The sequence below is a fragment of the Micrasema longulum genome, unplaced genomic scaffold (genome assembly GCF_059751315.1).
Source record: "Micrasema longulum isolate JH-2025_06_02 unplaced genomic scaffold, ASM5975131v1 h1tg000469l, whole genome shotgun sequence".
Lineage (NCBI taxonomy): Eukaryota > Metazoa > Arthropoda > Insecta > Trichoptera > Brachycentridae > Micrasema > Micrasema longulum.
Window position 1 is genome coordinate 1416227 of NW_028277667.1, and position 24719 is coordinate 1440945.

Below are 24719 nucleotides of genomic sequence, written 5' to 3' on the forward strand. Positions count from 1 at the left end.
ATTATTTAATGTTTTTTTTCACGTTTGCCGAATAAAAATACCTGTTTTTTTTATAGTCCAGTAAGTGAAATATTTTTTGCTGTACAACATAACATAACACAAAATTATTTTATATTTGTGTTATGATAATATATGGTTCACAGCCTGGCAACATTACATGGCCAACTGGTAACTGAGAAACTTTTGGACACAGTGCGATGTATGCAAACTTGGTTCTACGCACCTTCTGGTATATTATAATTTTATGCATACATAGAATCATGCTTTAGTTTCCAATTATAGATAATCTATTCTATTTAAAAAATACAATATTCACTTTGTTAAAGTTATTTTAGGATAAATGTATTTTTCATTGTAGATAAATAAATTGTAGCCATAATATTTTCTAATTATCGTTAAAACCTTAAATTTTTAAGGTATTCGATACAGTACTTCCAATGGATAAATTCAATTTTAAAATCACACTCATGACTCACTTTGGCATTCAAATTATTAATCACTTTTGTTTTAAGAAAATTTTCGGCAGGTTAATTTATTATTTTTCGAAAAGAGATTTCATAGACTATTTATTAGTTTTATAGAAACAGGGTCACCAATTATTAATTTATATAATAAAGATAAGGTTGAAAGACAGACTATAATTGAAATATTGAAAACTCTTCCGGGGTAAGTTGTTCAAATTTTCATTTACCATTTGCAATGTTTTATAATTTAATATTATTTTATGTGTTACTGTTATTTATTTTAATAATTATTTATTTTCAGCAATTTATTTTTTATTGTATGTTTTTTTATAAATTTTTTTAAGGTTTGGTGGGTAAGTACTATTTTTAAATACTTTTTTGAATATTGTTTTTTTTTTTTTACTCCATTAAACCGATTTAAAAAATGTTTATCTTCTTGTCCGTCTAATCATATTTATATATTTTTTAATGTATGAATTGTGTGACCCCTTTCATCATTGCATTTTATTCATGAACAATCATTAAAACATAACGAAAGCTATGAATTCATATATTTAACTTAATGGATTATTTTACGTCAATAACTCAACCAGATTATATCAGAATAGGAAAATTAGGCTTAAAATTAACTTGTTTATTTTACAGAGATATCAATATCATCATTCTCTTATCCATGCATATGGCTCTGAATTGGTACACCAATCGCAGTGTATCTCGATCGTTTGTTACATGAAGGCGAGGTGATCCGTCTTACATTTCTGGTGCCAATCCAAGGACTATGAAATATTGTGGTGTAAAAATGTCTTCTTAATATTAATAATCGTACGTGTGAACCTTGTCAGGTATCAAACCTGTGATCTCACCGACAGTTGACAAATGCGCTAAACATTCGGGTGCTAACACTGGAACAAAAAATCTTGCAATGTAGAACCACCATTTAAATCGATATTTCGATATCACCCCGTCCGGAATCGTACCCTGAACCTCAAGCGTGGTAGGCAAACACACCAACCACTACACTACGAGGTGAACTCATCTCCCCTCGCTTTCCTTTTAGGATTCTGAGAAAGCCATTGAATCAAAAACACTAATTATAGTTCTTTTTCACATTCAGAACTGATATTCTTCATTATTTCAATGTTTGTTTTTTTTACAGTGTAAAAATAAAATAGAAATTATAATTTTTTTTTGGGCTCTGCGGTGAATTTAGCTAATTTGAGTTATAACTGGAGATAATATTTGATCTGCGGTATGGTAATCGAATTTGATTGATGAAACATTATGATTTTCAACTGTCAAATAATAAAATTGCATTGCGGACAATAATGGCAAATTAATAGGTGGGAGTAGGGAAAAACTATGACCCTATAAATGTGTTTTTTTCTCTCATTTTAGAGCAATTTCAATTTTTTTTTTCATTTGGGCAACACTGAATTTTATATTGTCTACGACTCTTAACCTTTATAAGTTACTTGATGAATAGTTTAATTTTGTAGATTTGTTTATAACATTTTTACAACTAGAAAATGTTTTATTTGGCTTTTTATTAAAAGAAAAGATAAAATAACTATTTATTATTTTTAGTTTTAGTTAGATACAAAATGAATGCTATATTAAATGATGATCAATCAACTTTTGTTTTTATTTCATTTCAAAAATGAATATGGAGAAATGTAACAATGTCAATAGTATGTAACTTTTTTATTTAGTACAAAAAGGATACATAATAGATATAAAAATATATGAAATCATATAAAAGTTATGAATGTACAAAAAATATATGTAATGTTACTATCTCTCTATTGGAGCAAAATGCTCATGTTTAAAGAGGGAGTTTATTTTATATTCATGCCATGTCTTTTCTCGGTCTTCCTCATTTTCTGCATCCATGAACATTCGCATTTCTTTTGGCCGTTCTTTCGCTGTCCATTCGCTCTACATGTCGGAACCAACGCAGCACTCGTTTCTTGGTTTTATCAATTGTGCCTGTCTCAGTCTCACATAATGCACGCATCTCGACACTTGAGCACCTATCATACCATTCTCCCGAGAGATTGTGCGCATTCCAGAGGCACTCTGCCCGTTTTCATTTTTGTTTTTACAATTCCATACTCCACTCCCATACATGTCTGTTCGGGATTCCAAACAGCCAAAATTAGCAGGTTAACGAAACATTCAGAAAATATTAATTACACCACGAGATGTTCAGCATTTTTCACTAAATTCTTTTCACCACCAGGGGTGCTATTCTGAACCACTCTCGTGACACGAGAAAACAGTTTTTCTTGTGTATTTTGTATGTAAATACACGACATAATACGGCCACGAGAGCGTATGGAATACCAGCCCAGGGGTGTGGTATTCTGAACGCAAAAGCGCGTGTAGAAAATGAATTTTTAACGCGTATTTACATACTAAATACACGCTAACAGAGCGATCTCTTCGCGCGCAATTCCGTTCAGAATACCAGCCCAGGCAAACAAATATTTTCCTTATTTCTATTCTCCTTTATTCCCTCGATTGAACGTGAACAGGTGTTGAAAATGCTCACTTTCATCTACTTGACGTTACATTTTAAAGGCTTGTAATCAAATAAATTTATGTACGTAACGTAAAAGTAAACAAAAGAGAGAGCAAAAAGTTTCCTTTTGTATGATTTTACCTTTACCATTTTGTTTTACTTTCGGCGCTCATTTTTAAAGTTGAATAAAACGGACATAACTTATGTTAATACCTAATATGTATTAAATATTTTTTTCTTGTTAACCAATTCTTATAAATAAAATTTAAAAAGTATAATGTGTTAAAGTTTTACTAGTTTTTTATTTTATTGTTTAGACGAGTTTAACCAGGCTTTCTTAGTGTATTGTCTTTCGAAATACTACTAAGTAGGTACCTAGGTGCAGATATTTCATTTCACAATAGCACATCCACACAATATTTAATGTTTTACCATAGATAATCAGAGTAAATAAAGTGGGTCGTTTATTATGCAATAAGATAGCCGTAAATGTCTGAAAAGCTATAATTCTTCCTCTACTTAGTTATCTATTTATAATGTAAATCTACTGTATACCTATTTACTGTAAACTATCGAATTTAAAATTTAAAAAAGTTTTAGGAATAGATTCTAATGACTCATATTATAGAGTATATTATGTGTATTCCGGATATAATCGTTAGAGCACATTCATCATTTTTATCTGCAATAATCATCTAGGAGTAAACATTTGTTAAAACAATGTCCTAATAAAAAATAATTGAAAATCATGTTCAATACCAACTTGACAGGTGTGTGTTTTTAAAAAAAATCATTTATGGCTGTTGTGTGCGGTTGTTGATAGCCAATCTAGTCTCCAAATGTCCCCTAGTACCTGTTTATATTTGTTGGTATTAAATGCCTTTTCCTAACAAATAATTAATATGTATTAATGACTTAGCAATTATTATGTAAACCTTTATAAAGAGAGGATTCAACACATTCCTATATAACTGAGACTTGGGAACGTTCGTTCTGTAAAACACTCCTCGTAGTTTTATACATTTTTTTAAATATCCCTAATATTAAATTAATTCGTTCGTACTTTTTTAATGCTCTCCCGTTTTCCCGAATGCCAAAAAATAGGTTATAAAATAACAACAACCAAATTTGTATAGATACATATAAATACTTTAAGGATTGTCTATAACTTTGGTACCGAGTCAAATTTTTTTTTGCAGAATATTGTTAGCGACTTTTTTTTATAAAATGAAAAAATCCCATGTTTGTAATAATAAAACTCAGGTTTTGAGTCTACTTTATTGTAACTTTTTTTACCATTGTTTCACCGTAAAGGGACATTTTCAATGAATTGTGTGTCAATCTACAATTTTTTATTTCATCATTGGTCCTAAGCTAATAATTTTTAACTGATGAAAACAACACTTGATATGGTACTTTGTTTTTATATCAATTAAATATTTTTTAATTGTCATGGCCTTGGACAATTTTATATGTAATAATGAAGTGTGCTGCTTTTCCTCCTTTTATTTTGCAAAACTAGAAAAACTTGTTGACTGAATTTTAGCTTACGACCAATCGCTGGTTGCATCTTAGGTTTAACAACAATAAAATATTTTTTTACCATTTTCTTTCAAACATATTCCTCCTGACATTAAAAAATGTAAACCGATTTCATTTAGTCTTCTATTTAAAATAATGTAAACATTCAATTTTTTGTTATAAAGTATAAAATATTCAACAAAAAAAATTTATGTAACTTGATGTTGGCTCGAAAGGTCAATCTAAAATGTCTGTAACCAACTGTTATCTGATAGTACATTACACCGGACCCCTTTTTTACATGGTAGATATGTTCCACGCAGTTACAGTGTAAAAAAAAGCCTATTTATTGTATCTTAAGTTTTTTTTTAAGTATAACATGACGACAAAATGCTTTAAAGGTTGTAACAAAGATTATTCGCTGTTAGACAGTCGACGTACCTGTTTACGCACATTTAGTATGACATCATTTTTATTTTTTATTTTTTTTCGACGGCTTACGCCTTTGTCAAAGTATAAAATAATATTGAAAAACAATCATGATGAAACAAAACACCTGTACACAGTATAGAAAATATAGATACATGAAATAAAATCAGCAGAAAATAAGGAAATAATAAAGAAAAATTAAATAAGAAATTATAACATAGGTATGCAGCAAATTAACAATAAATAAAGGGTTTAAATATAAAATGTATTGAGGTAACAGAGGCGATGTATCATAGCACAAACAGTAAAACAAGTATAACACTTAGTACATTTTTATAATTTAGAAAAGAAGTGATTAAAAAGTAATGATTTTAATTTGTATAAAGATAAATGAAATAAATCTAAGTTTCCATGTTTGTTTCCATTTTCATCGCTCGAGACATCCAGAGCTTTTGCGAAGAGTGGTGTGACTCCACCCTCTTCCCTTACGCATACCTCTCTGTGCCTAGTAAATAAAAGAGCGATGTAAGGAATTCCAAAAATGAATAGTTTTAATAACAAGAATAGTTATATTATTACTAGCTTTTACCAGCTAATTATTTAGGTAATGGATTAGTTGTGTTTATCAATAAGAGTTTTCATTTATCAATAAGAACTTTCCCAATGGAATGATGGGACAAAAAGTAGCTTGGTCTTCCAATTATCGCTATGAAAGAAATACCATGATCGGGTGTATGGTGATGCAGCATTGTTTCTCTGTTCACAAATCTAAAATTCTGCTACAAAACCAAAACAAAAAGCAAACCAAACGAACCGTAGATAAAGCAAGTCAATTATAGAAATTTAAATAAGTAATTTCAAATCGATTCTTTTTGTCATCCCACCTAACCGCTGCAAATAATGTTGGTCATTGTTACTGTATTTCATTATGAAGGACTCGCAAACAATCACACTTTCGCATTTATAATATTAGTATCAAATCAATTTTCTTTTTTTTTTATATATTTAAATTTTGTACTGCGTTATTTTGAAACCATGTAAAAAAGGGGTTCCGGTCTTCCTTTTTGGACCTTTTATATAAATTTCATGAAATTTACACTTGGTGAAATTCAGTTTTTCTTTTTTTCATTCTTTAGTAGTGACCTTGAAATGCAACTAACGCAGATATCAAAACAATTGTCTTTTTTCTTACTAAAATTTTAAAACTACCGGATATTTTAGCTATTAAACAGTCGACAATTTGACTTAGACAGAAGACATCGTCTATGCAACCATAATATGTCATTAGCCACATTTTTTATGCCTATTTTTTTAATTTAAAAATTCCCAATAATCTCAGTTAGTAAATTAATGACATTAATTTATTATAAAAATTATAATTTTATATGTGTGGTGGCTTACAACAAATGAGTGTATTAGACGCAAACTTAAAAATCTATCAAAAACGGAAAATTAGTTATGGATGCCAAAATAAACTATATATAAAAACCTACCTACCTAAAAAATAGCGTAACTCGAAACCGTCTCTAAATCTTGCAAAAATAGATTTGAATTATACTACTTGACACCACAAACTTAGCATTCTCCATTGAGCCAGTGAAGCATAATTAGAAATATCAAGTCTTTTTTTAAAAGTTTTTCGCAAATATCTCATTAACTCCTTTGATTGAGATTTCTAAGTTTGATTCTAATACCTTCATATTACCGTTGCATGGACGTTGATACTATCTTATCATCTCTCATTTCCTCGACTTCTACAGAATTCGGTTAATTTTGTGACTGAAAACTAACTAAGTATTTATTCTGTATATGATTAACAATTGTGTTTTTTTTTTGCGTGAACAATTTAAAACAAAAAGCAGAATATTTGTGTGTTTTAGATAATAATGTACTTTACTTTAATTACGATTTATTAAATAGTTGAGCCTGGATACAAGTACGCATACAGACCAAGTTTTCACAATTCAGTGCAGGTTTACCCAGGTAAAATATGTTTTGTTCAAGAATATTATTTAAAATTCAAAAAAACTTCACCCATGAAGTTGTATCTCCATATTCGTCTTCTCGTTGTGATGGTGCCACGCGGTGGAGGCTGGCTATCACCGTGGCATTTTTATTTTATCCACACTCGCATCGACCCCACCAGTAAGAGGTTATGTATTTCGAACAGAAAATTATTAGACTGTTCATACTAAATTTACCAATGAAAAATACGAATCTTTGGAATAATCCGCTTTTAATTTTGGCTAGTTCTTGAATATTTTCTAATTTCTTTAAGAATAGTATGTTATTTAACCTTTCAGCTGTCATATCTATTGTTTACTCTAGATAAAAACCATAGATAAAAATGTATCTATAATCTAACTCAACCTAACCTAAAACGACGGCTCAATTTTTTTTGTTATGTTCGTACGTGTACAAGTATCCACAGGCTATGAATTAAAAAGCTCAATATTATTATAATAAGAGATTTTCTTTACTAAAATAGTATTATTGTTATAAATGAGTGATGGACGATTATAAACTTTGTCTTATGATCATTTTGTTCTGTTTTTCAAAAGCATACAATGAGGGGTATTGAAATGTTCACTGCAGTATTTGAATTCTCCGCCATCTTTGACACATTTTGGCCATATGTGTGTGGTGCTACAAATCTTAGAAAGAAAATGCTTAATTTATTTAATATTTAAAAATAATGCGAAAATCATATTATATGTGGTAGTAATATGGGGTGAATAGAAACAAATTTAACATTCCATCTATATTTTTTTTGTTTTTGAAAAATTAAAAATTTTATCACATTAAAAACGTAGGACCGACTCGGTCTAATGTTTTTATTCAGCATCTCGAAGATATTTTGACAATCGTAAAAATAAAACTCACAAACGTTAATTAAAGGTTTATATTTCAAACAAAAAACAAGGACAATATTTGAAAAAAAAAAAAAAAATTAACTTGAGATTTTTTGTACCCCACATATCATTTTTATTCACTCAATTAGTTGTTTCTATTCACCCTAAATTGATAAAAAATCAGACATCACCTCACATCATCTAGTGTAAATCCGATTTGATCATTTGTGAAGTTTATGTTTGTGATTTATATTGTACACAATAGACTAATATATGGGATTACAGTAATAATTGTTTAAGTAGTAAAATTGGGTTATCCCTGCAAATTATTCACCAATGTTTTCATTAAGTTTTTCACTAATGTTAAAAAAAAACCACTGACTTTTTAAGGTACATAATGATAGCGAAATAGCTGGAAATTGCTTTAGAAGTATCGTTTTCATGTTGGCAGGCCGCAGAAAACATTACATGCTTTCACATACTGACAAGAAATTCTGCAGAATCAAAATTAAGAGTTTTACCAAAAACTATTTCTTATCTCCACTTAGTTGCGATTCACCTCATGTTACGGTACATCTCTTCCTGATATTTTAGTCTAGGTTTTTAATCTATAATGAAGTGTGGAAAAAAAGACGAAAGAAAAGCAATTAAATACAACACTATAAACAATAATAGTTATTGTCAAACAACAAACCATAAACAAGAAGTCCCAAGATTTATTTGGTTAGAAAACTAATTATAATATTCACACTTTATGGTGCCAAAAACCCAAATCAAAAATTTGGAACGCTTTTGTTCTATGCAATAGAGCTAAAGGACTTCTCTAGCCAATTATTATTCCGAGGCTCCATCTGTTTTGTTTTTTGCTAATATTACCACAAAATGATAAAAGCCATTACAAATGCATAAAAATAATATTCCAAGGAAAATAAAACTTAGGTCGTTCATTTCAAAAATGTGTTCTTTCCTTTGCAGAATACGCAACATTAAAAAAAATACTCCTCATTTTAAATGTCAAATTTCAAAATTTAAATTAGGCATTGATTGAATGTAAGAACATTTCAAATCATTGCACATATTTGATATGTAATAGTTAACATGAATACATTTGATATAATTTTGAAGTGTCATAATTTTGCTTTAGCTAAATCAATAACTCTTTAGTTCGATGAATTTTTGATGATTTGATTGTGATAGCTTAAATTTAAATAAATTCCTCGTTAGTCGGTATTTATATAAATGATTTAATATTATATAAAAACATTGATTAATATTAATAGGTTGATGAATATGAAAAATAAAATAACAAATATATTCTTGGTATTATCATTATTAAGTTTTTTATCTTTTTTGTTGACATTTTTTTTATTTTCAAAAACCCATTTTCATTTTTGTCACTTATTTACTTTCTACAACCAAATTTTTAATCTCTTGTGATGTGATGTCACATGAGTCTACATTTAATACAGGACTTGATATCTCTGTTATTTTTTAAATAATGAAGTTTTATTTTGATATAACACGCATAAATTACATTAATATTTAAATAAATTATGGAAAATGGATTATTTAATAATACAAATATGATAAAATAATACAACAGAGATGGACAGCATTATGACCTGTCATTGGGTGGTTTAAGTGGCCACTTTATACACTTGTGTAACATTCAGCATTTTACCTTAGTTTGAACATCCACATTTCTTCAATTCTTCCATCTATTGATTTTTATTGAACCAAAGATCTTAGACCTCAATGTAGGTGAAATTCATTTGACTGAATTATTTCACCTGCTTCTTGGACCAGTTGATTTAATCGACAATATTATGAGTTTGTTCAATATATTTTGAGTCAGTCTTTGTTTACAAATATTTGGACAAACTCAGACTATTGTTGGTGTGTATTATAAAGAATATATGTTTTAAATTTAGTTTTTAAATACCTGTATTTTAAAGACATTAAAACTCCGTTTATCCAAACTGCAGTCATCCGGATTGCCAAATATCTGAATCTTTATAAGAAAATAAAAAATAAAGGAGATGTTATAATAACAAATAAAAAAGGGCGCTGGCAGCCGGTGCGTTTCTTTGTCAAAGCAATTAACTTTGCTGGACATATTTAAGTATTTTTTATAACGTCTGGCACTCATTAATCCGGATAATTTGAGTTTTACTTAATATAACACGACATTACTACACCGTTTGTGAAGGAATTTTTAGCACAGTCTTTTAAGAGTTTAAATAATTTACATTGCAATTTAATCCCTGTCAAAATTAACTTACTTTGTTTTTTAAACGAAAGCCTGTTTTTATTCAGATAATTTTAACAAAGCTTATTTTACCATCAACCTTATGGTAGAAATAAAGATTTTTTAAAAATCTATCAAAAATAGATTCTTTGCTGAAGAGATAAAAAATATTAGATTGTTAAATTATTTTTTACATACATGTATGTAGTTTATTAAACATTATTTGAGACATAAGTCCCAACTCCGTGGGACTAAAAGTCTTGTGTTAAGATGGGACGAGCAATTAGTTGACACGGACACAAAAGTATATCACTACAAATATAGGATCAGAAACACAAAAAAATAATTTTAAAAAACATAAAATACGTTGATATTTTTTAATTCGTCGGCAAATCCGTACAAACCTTAAATTCTTATTATAAATCTATAATTATTTTAACCTTTAAAACCTTTGTCAAACGCACAAGTTCATTGTTTGAAGCACAAATAAAGACAACACCTATATTTATATGTTATAAATATTTTGTTTTCAATACTGCTAAGAAGCCCTTTAAGGAAAATTGTAAGTTAATTAAATATTTCTGTGGTCTTGGCGTAAAAGTTATTAAGTCATGCTTTGGGAAAATTGAGTTATGTACATATATTTGAGTAAATAGTTTTAATTTAAGATAGCTTCCTTAAGGCTTAGTTCAGACGCGGAGAAAAAAAAATCTGCAAAATGAATATTTTAGGTTGTGTAGTTGTCATGTACATAAATAAATTATTTTTTGTATTATAAAAAGAATAAACGCATGCACTCTTTATCATTTGTCAAAGTAAAAAATATTCCAACTGTTGTGCAAATTAGTTTATTTACTCTTTTCACAAAAGTGCTATTATCTCAGTTTCACTTTCTTATGGCTGGCGGTTTTCTGCATAACTACATTCAATTAAGGGTTAACAATTTTGCTGTTTATTTTTAACCATTAAGATAAATTTGAGTTAAATACTTTGTCTTTATACGAGTACCGATGTAAGTTTAGTCTAAATTTCACGAGGCGTAATCTGCCAGTCGAAGAGTAATTACATTTTAGTTGTACAAGTTAGTACTCACCAAAAATACCTAATGGTCTGTATAATTAAAACCTTGTTATCTTAAAGCCAAAATCTATGACTTAAAAACATTTACCCTGTGACTACACCCTTATAGTTTTTAACATGGTGATGAAATAAATGACAAACTAGAATTGAAATGACTAATCATTCTTTAAAAAAATATTTCCTAGGAATGGTTATAATATTTTTGTTTTAAACAAAGTTTGGCGTTTCTTTCACATAAAACTTGTGTTGTTATTTAAAAAAAATATATTATCAGTATTTTTATACTATTAATTTTAAAATTGTGCCCTCAAATTTGTTAATATTTTATTTATGCCTTATTAATAACAAACAAACCATCACGCCGTTTCCCTGTTTTCCCACATCACTCTATCTTTGCATACAAACCTCGCTTCCTCTACATTCATACATCTTTTCATGCACGCACGCCGATTATTCCTACTCTTGACATGTCCATCTTCAAGTATTTGATGGACTTGATAGTGCCTTTTCTTTCTCGGTCTTTCTCGTTTTCTGTATCCATCAACATTCGCATCGTAGATCCTTTTAACCATTCTTTCGCTGTCCACCAAACCAACGCAGCACCCCTTTCTTGATTCTGTCGCTAATGCATGTCTCCTTAGACAGTTTACGGATCTCGACATTTGTGCACCTATCATACATCGTTTTACCATACATTTGCCAGAGGGATTGCATTTCGACAGCATTTAACCTACTTTCACCATCATTTTTCCAATTCCATACTTCGCTCTCATACATTAAAGTTGGCACTACGTTGTGAACTGCTAGTCTGGCCTTATAATAATTAAAATAAACACATTTTAGGATCTAGTCCCTTTAATATCCAGTGCCCCGACATATTAAATTGACTGTTGTTTAATAAATTTATTGTGTTTTTAACCAATAATGCACATTCTGACAAAAGGATTGCACCAATAGGTGTATGCAGTTTAAATACTTTTTCTAGAATATCTACGTAATTAAAAACCCATTAAAAATAATGAAACCTCTTTTTCCGTAATAGGGAAATATCACATACTACGAATACCGATAAAAATATATAAAATGGATTAAGAATAATTAGTTGTATTTTCAAAATCAATATGGATATTGTGGAAAAATGTTTTCATACATAAATGCAAAAAAGAAATTCAATAAAAATATGTTAATAGAAAAACGCGACATGTTTGACTTTGATAGTTGTGACGTCAAGATTTGTGACAGTGTTCTAAACAAATTTGGATGGTCAGAAACAAATAAACATGAATTGTGTCATGGGGCGTGGCCAATGGAATGGCCGTTTTTGCGGGAATCCAAAATTACAAATTAAAAAATATTTTTTATGCTACTAATAAGACTTTGGTTACTTTAAAAATGTAAAAAAACAACGTGATATTTCCATATTGTAGTTTTAAGCCTTAGTGCTGAACACAGTCAATATGTTTAAAAAACAGAACTTATCTCGGCGTGCATGCGTGAGAAGATGTATGAATGTAGCGGAAGCGAGGTCTGTATGCAAAGATAGAGTGATATGGCGTTCTATCCTTACTGCCTACGGCAGTTCTGAAACGGAGTGATGGTTTTTTGTTGTCTCAAGGACATTTTAATGTAGTTATTTTTTTTTTTTACTTTTATCTTTTTTCAAAACACATTTATAACTACCTACCCCTTTTTTAATTTGTGCATGTTTAAATCCTGTATTATTTTACTTTCAGGTTGATTTCTTTTTTTGTTTTTAAATTATTTTGTTTCAGATAAATCCAATTCCATTTTCCCGATTTTTTTTTCAGTTTTCCCATATCCTCCTCCAAATATGTATTTTTAATGATTTTGAGTAAATATCTTATTTGTGCTTATGTTAATTAAACTTATCTTTGTCCTAGCCATATAAAAAAACTATTTTTTTTTATTTTTCTATCGTTAATTATAAAAAAGTCATTATGAACAGTTGCAAAGAGTACCTACCTTGATCTTTCATTTTAATATGTTCTACACATTTTTATGAAAAAACAACAATTTCTTGAAATTCCTATATAACAAAAAAGATGAACTTAATAAACATTGTCTCTTGATTTTTCAAACACTTTTTTTCCTTAGAATAAATTTTCAGTTTCACTTGCAAGACACTTGCCTGACTTATTGCGGTTCTGGGTTTGATTCCCTGCGAGATCACAATAATTATATAATATGATGTTTGCCTCTTGCCACCTTGCTTGTTGTGGTGCAAAATAAAGTATTTAAAAACATAAAAAATAATGAGTAATAAAAGCACTCATTATTTAAGTAATTGAAAATGGTTTCCATATTGTTTTGTCATATGTTAAGCGTAAGTCATAGAATTAAGAATTGTCCAGAAGGAGCATAGAATCATATGTGAATACATTGGACGGTGTCCAAAAAACCCCCCCACTTTCGCCGCGCGCATGCGTGAAGTCGCCGCGTAATGTTGCCAGATCGTGAAAAATATAATCATAACACAAAAAATGCAAGATAATTATATTTTTTTTAAAAAGCAGTTTGTTAATTTCTCTAATATTTTATTGTACATGCGGAAACATCGATGACACAACAGAGTAGATAAGTAAAGCGTCATTTAACAAGAGTATATTAAATTAATGAACTTTGAACTTAAATAATAAAACAATTTTTTTTATATAAAATTGATATTTGTATGTCAAGTTAAATAATATTTAATGTCAGTCAAATGTTCACCACGGCGTTGTTTAATCCGAGCAGTCCGATTTACATTAGTTCTCTCATTAGATGAGCAAAGTAGCGTGAAAAATTTGACTACCCTGGCAACACTAACAAATTGTCCATTTTGTTTTCTTTGACAATCTGAAAGATGGAAAAATAATTACATTTTTAAGTAATGCATTTGCTACTTACACATGAAATGTGATCCCATCCTGTTTCTTTAAGATCCCAGCAGTATTTCTACACTGTAAAACGACACAGCACAGTTGAATTCAAATCGGAAGTTGCGTATTGAGCGACGTCTACAAAGAAATTAATAGGTCAAAACGTAAAACTACTCCTTTATGAGTAATTTAGTGGCCTTCTGTTTGATGTGGGTATGCGGTTTCTGGACTATTCTTAATTCTATGTACTTTCCTTTTATTATCAACAACATTAAATGTAAAAGAAACATTCTCTACCGATTGCCTTAATATTTTTTTCCCTTAGATTTATTATTTATTGCAAAGATTGCACAATCCATTAAAACATGTACAACAGATAGATTTTTTTTATTGTTATGATTAACTTGTTCTTTAAAAGATAAAATAATGCAAAATAGTATTTATAATTAACAATACTTTATAAGCAATTACATACTGTATTTAACTTCTTAAGGATTGTATTATGATAAACAGGTTATATGCCCCGTAAATAGTTAGATTTACACATTCCCTTTTTAAAAAATATAAACAAAAACCAAACAGGCAATTTAAAACCAGAGATAAAATGTGGTTGTTATTTCAACAGACGAATCGTCCATGGATGTTGACCGAACGGATTCATCCACAACTCAGGAGAGTTTCTACCTCCGTCCCCAGAGTCCGGCATCCAAGCAGGAGAGATCGTTCTTCTCTTCCACTCCGCGGGCTGATTCCAACCCTGCGGGGGCTCAGCGTCTAAGTGACCGCGCTCCCCCGAGCCCGCTAGCCCTGAAGAGAATCGACATTGTCGACAACCATAATGGGATAGGTGAATTTTTCAATTGAAACATTAATAAATGACGATTATCTACCTCTATTTTCTAAAAAAATTCCAAGCCGTATTTTCAAACTCAACAATTTTTATTTTCTGTTATTTGGTTTTCTTTCACCATTTACATCTATTTGATTCTTTCAAAATCAATAAATAATTTAGCTTATCTTAATCCTTTATTTATTTATATTTTATTTGGTTAGTTTGAAAAATGACGACTACCTGAGGAGATATATAACATGACTAGACCTTTTAATGTTTTTTATATAACCCTTCACGTGTCATGTCGGGTTCCCCCGACGTTGACGCCCACTTGGAAAAAAGCTTCCCTATCCTGAGCAGTGCGAAACAGCTCCTCCATAATTCTAATCCTGGTCCATGCACGGATGTTTCGAAGCCAGGAAAGCTGTTTTCTTCCGACCCCTCTACGTCCCTCGATCTTCCCTTTCATGACAAGCTGAAGTTTGGCATATTTATCACTTCTCAACACATGACCAAAATATGAAATCTTACGGAGCTTAACAGTGGTGAATAGTTCTCTATTAGTATTGGCTCCACGCAACACTTCATTGATGGTTATCGTATCGGTCCAAGACATTTTTAATATTCTACGGTGGATCCACATTTCAAATGCTTCAAGGCGGTTTATAATATTAACTTTAAGAGTCCACGCCTCTACACCGCACAGTAAGACAGACCATATATAACATTTGACCATTCGTTGTCTCAGCTCTAGGTTTATATTATCACAAATAATATTTTTCATTTTGTTAAATCCTGTTCGGGCTGCTTCTATTCTGCATAATAATATATAACCCTAACGAATTTTTAAAAAAATATTTAAGAACATTTCATTTTATATCAAAATTTATCTAGACCATATTTTTTTCTAATCGATTTTAAATATTTCGAGGCTTCCATTTCTTTTATTTCTCCAGCTGAGTCATTGTACAGATTTGAACCCTTGAACAATAAGTTTTTAGACTGCTTTTCTCCTCATTGGCAATCTTATATTTTTTTATCTCTGGTTTTGTACAGTACGTTAGAATGTTTAATAACCCCATGTTAATGTGTTAATGACAGAACATTTTCAAATAAAATGGTCTAGTGTTATAATAATAAAAATACGTATATAGTTTTATTCCACTTTTATTTATAATTTTTTACCAGTAACCGGGTTTCGTCGTGACAGACATCGTCAGACTGGTGGGAGACTAAACAAATTTCTATATTATATACAAGTGCAAGCAGGGGTTGTACATCATGATTTTATATAATTATGGAAATAAAAGAGTTTAAATTAAAATAATTTCGGTATAATATAATAACAATTCTATGAATTTAAGTTTTGTTTGAATGTATACAGGGTGTTCTTTAAACCCTGTCACATCCGAAACCACGATGATCAGTATGAGCAAGAAGACATTGGCACATTAAAATATTTTTTTAGAATGAATAAAATTTAAAAAATAAAATATCAAAAAAAGCAAATGGTTGCTTACTTCTGCAGGGGTGAAACGAGAAGGAGGGAGAGGGGAGTCTGATACTGCAGAAGTAAGCAACCATTTGTTTTTTTAACTATTTTATTTATTTAAATTTTCTTTGTTCTAAATATATTTGAAAATATGCTAATATGTCTTCTTGCCCATACCGATCATCGTGGTTTCGAATGTGACAAGGTTTAAAGAACATCCTGCATAATAAAAACAGGTGTAAATCATATTATTTTATGAAGTTTTATAATGAAAATGTATTTGAATTATATGTATTTAAATTTTATCAAAACTATAACAGGGGCCGCTGGTTGGTAGTTCCATCGACAGCTATGTCCCCGGGCCTAAGGGTAATTGAGTGATTCTCTGAAAGCAAAAATTCCTTGCGGTTAATTCTTATCAATTAGTTTCATTGTTTGTATTTTAATGGATACAATAATGGGGAATGAACTTGTGTTACCCGATCGTTTAATATTATTTTATCGGAGCAATTCTCTAAGCGGTTTATTTCTAAAATTTTAAGTTTATCTAATTGTTGACCTTTGCTGCATGTGTGAAGGAATTTGACATTTGTATTTTTATCAAAATCATGATTTGACTCAATAAGGTGGTTTGCAAACGTGGAGTTTTCCTTGTTATTTCTCCAATTTTGGAAGTGTCCGTTAATCCTAGTTTTGAACGACCTTCCCGTTTGGCCCACGTACTCGGCTTCGCATGAACCGCAGCATAATAAATGTGAGCCTGAGTTAGTATCCCTTTCACTTTAATCTTTTTTATTAATCAACAATGAGGAATTCCAGCCCAACCTGGAATTAAATTTTAAAAATGTTTTCGTTTTTTAAAAATTTTGAAGTAGGATGAAATCTCAAAAACGCACGCAAAAATAAATAAGAAATGTTAAAAATAGTATTCATTTTAAAATCGTAAATAATGACGTCACTCCTTATATCTACGTGTAGTATTTCCGGTTTCCGCTTTAAAGCCCCCGCACCTTGTAAGGAATGTTTTGACCATAGAAAAAAAAGAGTATAATTTTCATTATACTCTTTTTTCAACCAGAGATTATGTCAACTTTCTAGGTTTTTCTAAATCGAAACGTTCGTAAAAACAACCATAACATAGAAATGAGCAAATTACAATCAACTAAATGAAGTAATCAAAGCAATATTCCATAGATTCTTGTCAGGTCAGTGAAAGTAAGAACGCCAACCGTTTCATGACATCACTACTGAAAAGTGACACACTGATTACAGTCATTTGGCGCGGTATTTGATAAATGTAACTTTAAAAAATCATATCTTTGTAAATAACGCACAAAAAAAAAAAATCCATATATTTTTGCTTAGTTAAATAGTACGCTAATAGAAACAAAAAAAATTAGAAAACAGTGGAATTCCTCATTGTGTCTATTAACACAGAAAAAAATTATGTTTACTTGGTTCACCGACAGGCACTAACATGTTAAAATAGGTTGTTAAACATTTGAACCATTATATATTATGTGGTATTGTTTGTTATTTGCTGTCCTGATTTAATAATTTTTCTTCAGAAAAAGCCCCCCCAGTAGTGCAGACACGAGGGCAGCTGAACAGTGATTCCAGCTACAGTATAGATGTCCTCAGCGGAGGAGAGAGTGAGAGTGAAAGTCTCAGGAAGAGAAAAGATGATACGTGAGTACTTTGCCCATTTAAGTTGTTGAGACTGCACATTCAGAACAGCTATTCTGCCATCATAAGAAAGAAGGACGTTTCTACAAAAAACGGAGAAAATAAATATTTTGTAACTCTGAGATTGAAAAATTCGCTGTGTGAAAAATATTACAAAAATTAAGTATATTATTATGCGACAGTATGTATTATAGTTTGCCCTAATGGAATATTTTTTTTTAATATTATTTATTTACAATTTTAAAAAACCCGTTAGGGTTACATTAGAAATTTTATATTGTGTAGTCATTTTATGTCTCGTCTAGTTAGTTCAGTCATCATGTGCTTTTTCAGATTGATTTTAAATTTGTCTCCAGTAAAAGTTTTCAAGTAGTAAGATAAGTCGCTGTAGGTGTTTAAGTCCATTATGTAGTATTTTTGACTGTCCTGTGTTTGTCTTTGCTTTTTCAATATGATAGTGTTGTTGTTGTCTGGTGTTATATTTGTGTACGTCAGCATTTTTGGCTAATATTATGTCGTCGTCTTGTATGTTTCCCAGTGTTATTTTGTGCACAATTTTTAAGGTCTCAATTTTAGTCAAGTAGTTTATGTCAAACTGGTGTTTTTTGTACAGTTCAGTCGTAGATGTCAGGTGTTAATTTAAGAATTTTGTATATATATATTAATTTTAATAAATTTTATGTTATATATTTAAAAATTTGCGTTTTCATCTTCTTTTCAGTAAAAAAAAATACAAGAAAATATGTTATACTGCAATAAAAAGACTAGCTAGAAACGCCCTTTTTATTTAGTAATTAAGTAAACGTCTTTTTTTTAGTGTAAATAAAATAGACGTTACTGGCCATGTACTGTTTTTCAAACTAGTAACGCCGACCTAATAATCAATTTACTTCGAAATTACCAGCAGATCTTAAATTTAATTAAAAACCAGTAGGTACATTCATTTCAGATGTTTTTAAAAACGGAATAGAAGAAAAAATAAGTATTTTAATCGGTCTTTAATAATAATTATACAAGTCAGAACAGCCTTTTATATTTATCAAGACTTTTTGCAGTTAAGTCTCATTTATTAGTGAAAATAATAGGGTTTTGATTATTTTAGGAAGATAAATGTATTTTTAGTAGATGCATATTTTTTTCCCGATTCCAAATATGTATTTAACTCATTTTCGAAAAAAATGTTAGATGCGTCGTTCTTTCTTATGACGGCAGTATTGTAATAGTTTATTCCGACTATCAACAACCCTATTCCTCGGGAAATGCTTCCGTGGGTTTCAGTTTTACATTGAATCTAAATCCGGTTATGTCTAACATTTTTGCAAAATATATTTTTATTTTGAGACAACATTTTTACTCCACAGCCTTGGGAGACTTCTGCGCACGCCGGCTACTAGTAATGGTGTGATCAACAATGCTGATTATGTCAATATCGGCACCGGCACGGGAACATTCGACAATAGGCACAGCAGGCGCGGGCACGCTGACCGCGCTGTCTATATCGCTAAAGAGCTACTCATGACGGAACGCACGTACAGGTCTGACCTGGAGGTTATTACAGTGGTGAGTTTCCGATGCCTTCGATTCCTACCTTCGATCTCTATTGTGCCCCTGAATCTGGAATCTTTGTTACGTGAAGGTAAGATGATCAGTCTTACGCTTTGGGTACTAGTCCAGGGACTATGAAATGTTCTAGTGACCTTTTTAAATAAATATTTCATGTTGATCATGTCAGGAATCAAACCCGAGACCTCTTGCGTGGTAGGAAAACGCACCGACCACACACCACGAGGCCGACGAGTTATTTACAACTCGTTGAAAATTACCCCTAAATTGAAATATTATGGTAAATTATAAGAATGCAGATATATATCAAGCCTTGTATTTTAAGTAGATTTTTAAAATATGGAAATTTTTATTTTATTTTATTAACATAAACGGCAAATCTGCCTTTTACAAATATTTATAATATTAACATGTTTGGCTTAATATTTTTTTTTTCAAAAACATGAATATTAAAAACAAGATTTATTATAAAAAAATCAAACCAAAAATTATACAAGATTTACACTAAAAAAAATAACCTAAAAATTATACAGCATATTCAGTAGAAAGTTTAAATAATAAAACATTCTACAGTAAAACAACAAGAAAATCATAAGTACTGTTTCACACAGCTAGGCAAAGTGAACAAAAAATTGTATATGAAATGCATGAATAAATAAATATAATTACCATTCACCATCTTTGAAAAGTACAAAAGCTTTGTTCTATAGGAACAATACCCTACACTAAATATATCAGATACGTGGGAATAACTATTGCCGAGTTCATGAAGTCTATTTAATACTGCATTACAAGTATACACTGTCCGTGAATTGTTGCTACAAAACGGTGGCACCTGTCTAGTCATTCTTCCAGGCACCCTGAAGTTGATGAGAGATAACAGTTCAGGGCAATCCCACATTGAATTTACAATTTTGCATAAATTTAAAAGGTCTATAATTTATCTTCTATCATTAAGTTTTAACAAATTTAATGTTTTTAGTAAAAAATCGTAATTTAAAAATTCATGACTGATTCTAAGTTTAAAATTTATATACCGTAAGAAATGGAAAGATTGATCGTTGATTTTTGTTAATTACTTTGATGAGCCCAATCACCATCAACTATGTAGATTATGTGACATCATAAGCACATGAGCGTAAATTTTTGTTCCCTCAGTGGCTGAGGAGCGAAATGCCACCCGAGCTGGAAGTGGAGATGTGCGGGCGCGCGCTTTGGGCGCCATTGGAGCAGCTGCACGCCGCGCAAGCGCCCGCGCTGGCCGGCCTGGAGGCGCGCCTCCCCGCGCGGCCCGACAACAACAACCGCGAGGCTACACGCCCCGGCGCCCTCATGCTGCCCTACCTCAAGGAGACTCTGCCTGTAAGTGTACATCAGTCATTCCCAGTGGTATACATCGTCATATTTTTTACACACATACTAAAAAACTGCCTCTGCATGAGATGTGAGACCTAAATGAGCATCCATCAGGGGCTAATCGTCCATGTGAGCGACTGCGCAGCTAATTAAAAAATTAGTAAATTACTTAAGCCTATTACTTCGTATATGTATACTGTATTTCAATTTGTAAAACTCAGTAGCTGTTATTTCCTCCTTGAGTAAGCTTGCAGATTACAAATATTATTTAAAGATTGTCTATTTGAAAAATAGTGTTTCGAACATGATTTCCTAAGGCCTATTTTAAGGTTTATCGCAGGAGGCAAAACTAGCAGTTCACAATGAAGTTCTAGTGCTGCATACACCTATTGGTACAATCCTTTTGTCAGAATGTGTGTAAGACCCATTCTGATTTAATTTTGAGGGCCATTTTCAACAAGTTGTAAATAACTCACTATTAGAAAATGGGAATCAAGTTGGGGTAGAGTAGGATTCGAACCACGGACCATTGGTCCGTGAGTCCGAGACACTAGCCACAGGACCACAACCCGATTCTTAGATTAATCTTAATTACTCCTTAGGGGGTTGAATCCTGTCCTTGTTATAATTTGGACAAACTTGATAGAGTGGTTTATATCATCATCATCACCATTACCTTTCGGCACCTAATGATGCATAGAGCACTGTATTGGTGCACCAATCGCAGCATATCTTTATTATTTTTGTTACATGAAGGTAAGGTGATCAGTCTTGCGGTTCAGGTGTCAGTCCAGGGACTATGAAATATTCTAGTATAAAAACGCCTTTTTAAATAAATATTTCAAGTCAACCATGTCGGGAATCGAACCCGAGACCTCTTGCATGGTAGGCAAACGCGAACCATTACATATATATTTATTTTTTTGAACAAATAGTGAAGTTGAACTTTGCGGCTAGTTTCCCACATGTAGTCTAATCCCTCACCCCTCTGCAGCTGTACCTGTCCTGGGTGGCGCAGCACCGGGACTCCCTGCGCCGGCTGGAAGAGGGCTGCGGTCTGAGCCCCACCCTGGAGCAGTTGTGCCGCGAAGTGGAGCAGCAGCAGCGAGCCTGCTACCTCCCGCTCAGCACCTTTCTGCTCAAGCCGCTCTACCGACTGCTGCACTATCGTTTGCTGCTCACCAGTAAGTTCTCCGACTGTGACGTAACCTAGCCATTGCCGCAAGATTATTTATTTACAGACTTATTCAGTCCATCAATCCTGAGAAAGTGATTGGTGCTAGTTCAGTTAATGTTAACTAGATGCGCACTGCAATGTATAATGTTTAATAACCATGTACACTTGATATACACGCATCAGCTTAATAGCTGCTACTGTATAATTAATAATAAAAATAATAATTTAGTTACAATAATTTTTCATTTGTACATACAGTTGTGTCTCAAAAAAATCAAAGGCATTTATTTAAATGTAAACCCTCTTATTTTATTTGAATTAGGTCAAAACATTTGTAAATAAAATTTTATGTAATTTGAACAATGACTACCTGCTGACTTTCTAAAGCTTCCGAAAGAACGTCGACAGCCTCCCGACGAATATAAGCTGTTTAATCTCTGTAACTCCTGATTATAAAGTGTTCTTACCAGCCATCAAATGGAAAAGTATTCTAATTTTATTCCACTCACAGAACTATATTCTTTTAATCTCCCCGGACATGAGAATATTTTGCGCAATACAGTTTTCGGGGTCTATGTGCTGTGTGCACTCAATCTCAATCTGAAATCTGTGTCATTATTTAATTTTTTTAAATGAACACGCTAAATATAGCGGTATTTTTAATATTTGAAGCACGAACTTTGTGGAACATTATTATCCAATAGATTACAATGAAATAACTAAATAACTATTAAAACAAAACACGCAGCAGCGTTAGGAAGATCATTACTGCGCTTCTTCTACAGGTAAAATCGCTAAAATGTTTTTCCCAGCGCTGGCTAATGCAGCAAACTTCCGTCGTCATCACCACAGTACTTTCGAAACGACGCAAATTTTTACCAGACACGGAGCTATGAGAAGTTACCCTTATAGGTTTAAATTAAGGAATGATGACTTTCGTCCATGTGATGATATTTCTTCACAGAGTATCGAACACCTGCTATTTCAATGCCCATTTTTCTGTTTACAATGCCATAATCTTGTAGCAGAATGCAGGAAAGATGGAATATCCTTAACAGATATCCACACTGTCGTTAAAAGTAGTTATCACGCGCCATTGTTCTTGGACTTTGCAACAATGGTGATTGGACTCATAAAGGTAATAAACCAAAATCAGTGATCAAACATCCCATTTCCAAGACAAACAAAAACAATGTTTTCCGAGTACCTAAGCCTTGTGCATGACACTAAATGCAGGGGTCCAAATATATTTTAATTATTTTATTTTTTAAAGCTAACTAACTATTAATTAAAACACTTGCAATTTACCCTGAAGAAGGCACAGTGTTTTGTTGAAACTAGTTGGTTATTTAATTATAAAAAAATGAAGTGTACATATAAAAAACAAAGTTATTTCATTGTATTTTTAATTTTTTCTTGTATTCAAGAAACATACAGTTCAATTACGTAGTTTTATAGTACAAAATTAGACGTAACTCTTATTGGACCAGTGAAGTTTCCATATTTTACGTGCTAAGGTTATTAATTATCTATTTTTAATTTTTCAAGTACAATAATATTATAAGGAAAAAAAACATAACTGAAAGTAGTTTTAAAATATATTGAATATAGCGGCACCAACTGAAAAAACTAATTTTCAGTATTTTTCCTTTCCAGGTGCAATAGAAGTGTGTTCCAATGATGACGAAGAATACGAGGATTTGAAAGAATGCCTCACTCTCCTGCAGCCCGTGTGTAACGCGGTGGAGGATGAACTGCCCGACAGCCTCAACTACGCCCATCTCTGTCTGCTGCATAGAGATATTGATGGTATGACCCTTGAATTATATTGAGACCATAATAATAAAAAACTCTCTAAATGCCAAAATTTGAGGAAACAAGTTTAAAATGCAGTTATATGTCATTTTTGAACTTTATCGACTGATAAAACTCTCTAAATCCTCTAAGGTTTTGTTTCAAAATTGACATACACAAAAACCCACTAAAAGTACTGTTTTTTCAAAATTTATTTAGGTGAAAACCATTATGTAATTCCATTTAGCGGGTATTTTTTTTAAATCGTGTATTGAAACAATTTAAAGAAACTTTCAAGGATGGTTTCGTGCATACTTGAGATTGTCTGTTGTCTGTTTCAGTTTATGATCAGTAACTCCAAATAAAAGAAGAATTACTCACAAAACTGGCGCCGTGGTGTAGTTGCTTAGACGGCCAACTGCAAAATTGGCATTGCGGGTTCGATTCCCGCCAGTCGCAAGAATGGAAGAAAAATTGTTATCTTAATTGTTCTGGGTGTATTTTCCGTACCTTTCTTCCTTCCCTATCCCCTCTTTACCCACCTGCTGCTGATAAGCCTCTAGAATAGAGGCAAAGGCTAGTGCCACACTCATATAACAGTAAATAAATACATTGTATTGTATTTATTTACTGTTATCGGACACACAAAGCGGATATTTGATTGTTTCATTCGCGGCCCAGGGCAGACCGCTTGCCTTCGGCTTCTTTTCCGTTCTCCGCGTGCGGATTTTTCATCAGCGTCTAATCGGCAATTCTGTTTTCAAAACATGTTTTCTAATGGAATGCGCCACATTTGGCGAACAGTCCCCGTCAAATGTATCAAGC

The 24719-nt window shown here is 31.6% G+C and overlaps 1 protein-coding gene across 3 annotated transcripts in view; it reads left to right on the forward strand.

The window, feature by feature from the left end:
• The window catches only part of LOC148281378 (FERM, ARHGEF and pleckstrin domain-containing protein 1-like), a 91928-nt gene that overhangs the window by 56240 nt on the left and 10969 nt on the right, over positions 1–24719 (forward strand). For all 3 annotated transcript variants that reach the window (XM_088226870.1, XM_088226869.1, XM_088226871.1), the window contains 6 exons: positions 14620–14841; positions 17887–18007; positions 19366–19564; positions 20726–20929; positions 21918–22107; positions 23757–23909. In XM_088226870.1, the coding sequence (XP_088082996.1) occupies positions 14620–14841; positions 17887–18007; positions 19366–19564; positions 20726–20929; positions 21918–22107; positions 23757–23909 (1089 nt within the window). The remainder of the gene's footprint in view (positions 1–14619; positions 14842–17886; positions 18008–19365; positions 19565–20725; positions 20930–21917; positions 22108–23756; positions 23910–24719) is intronic.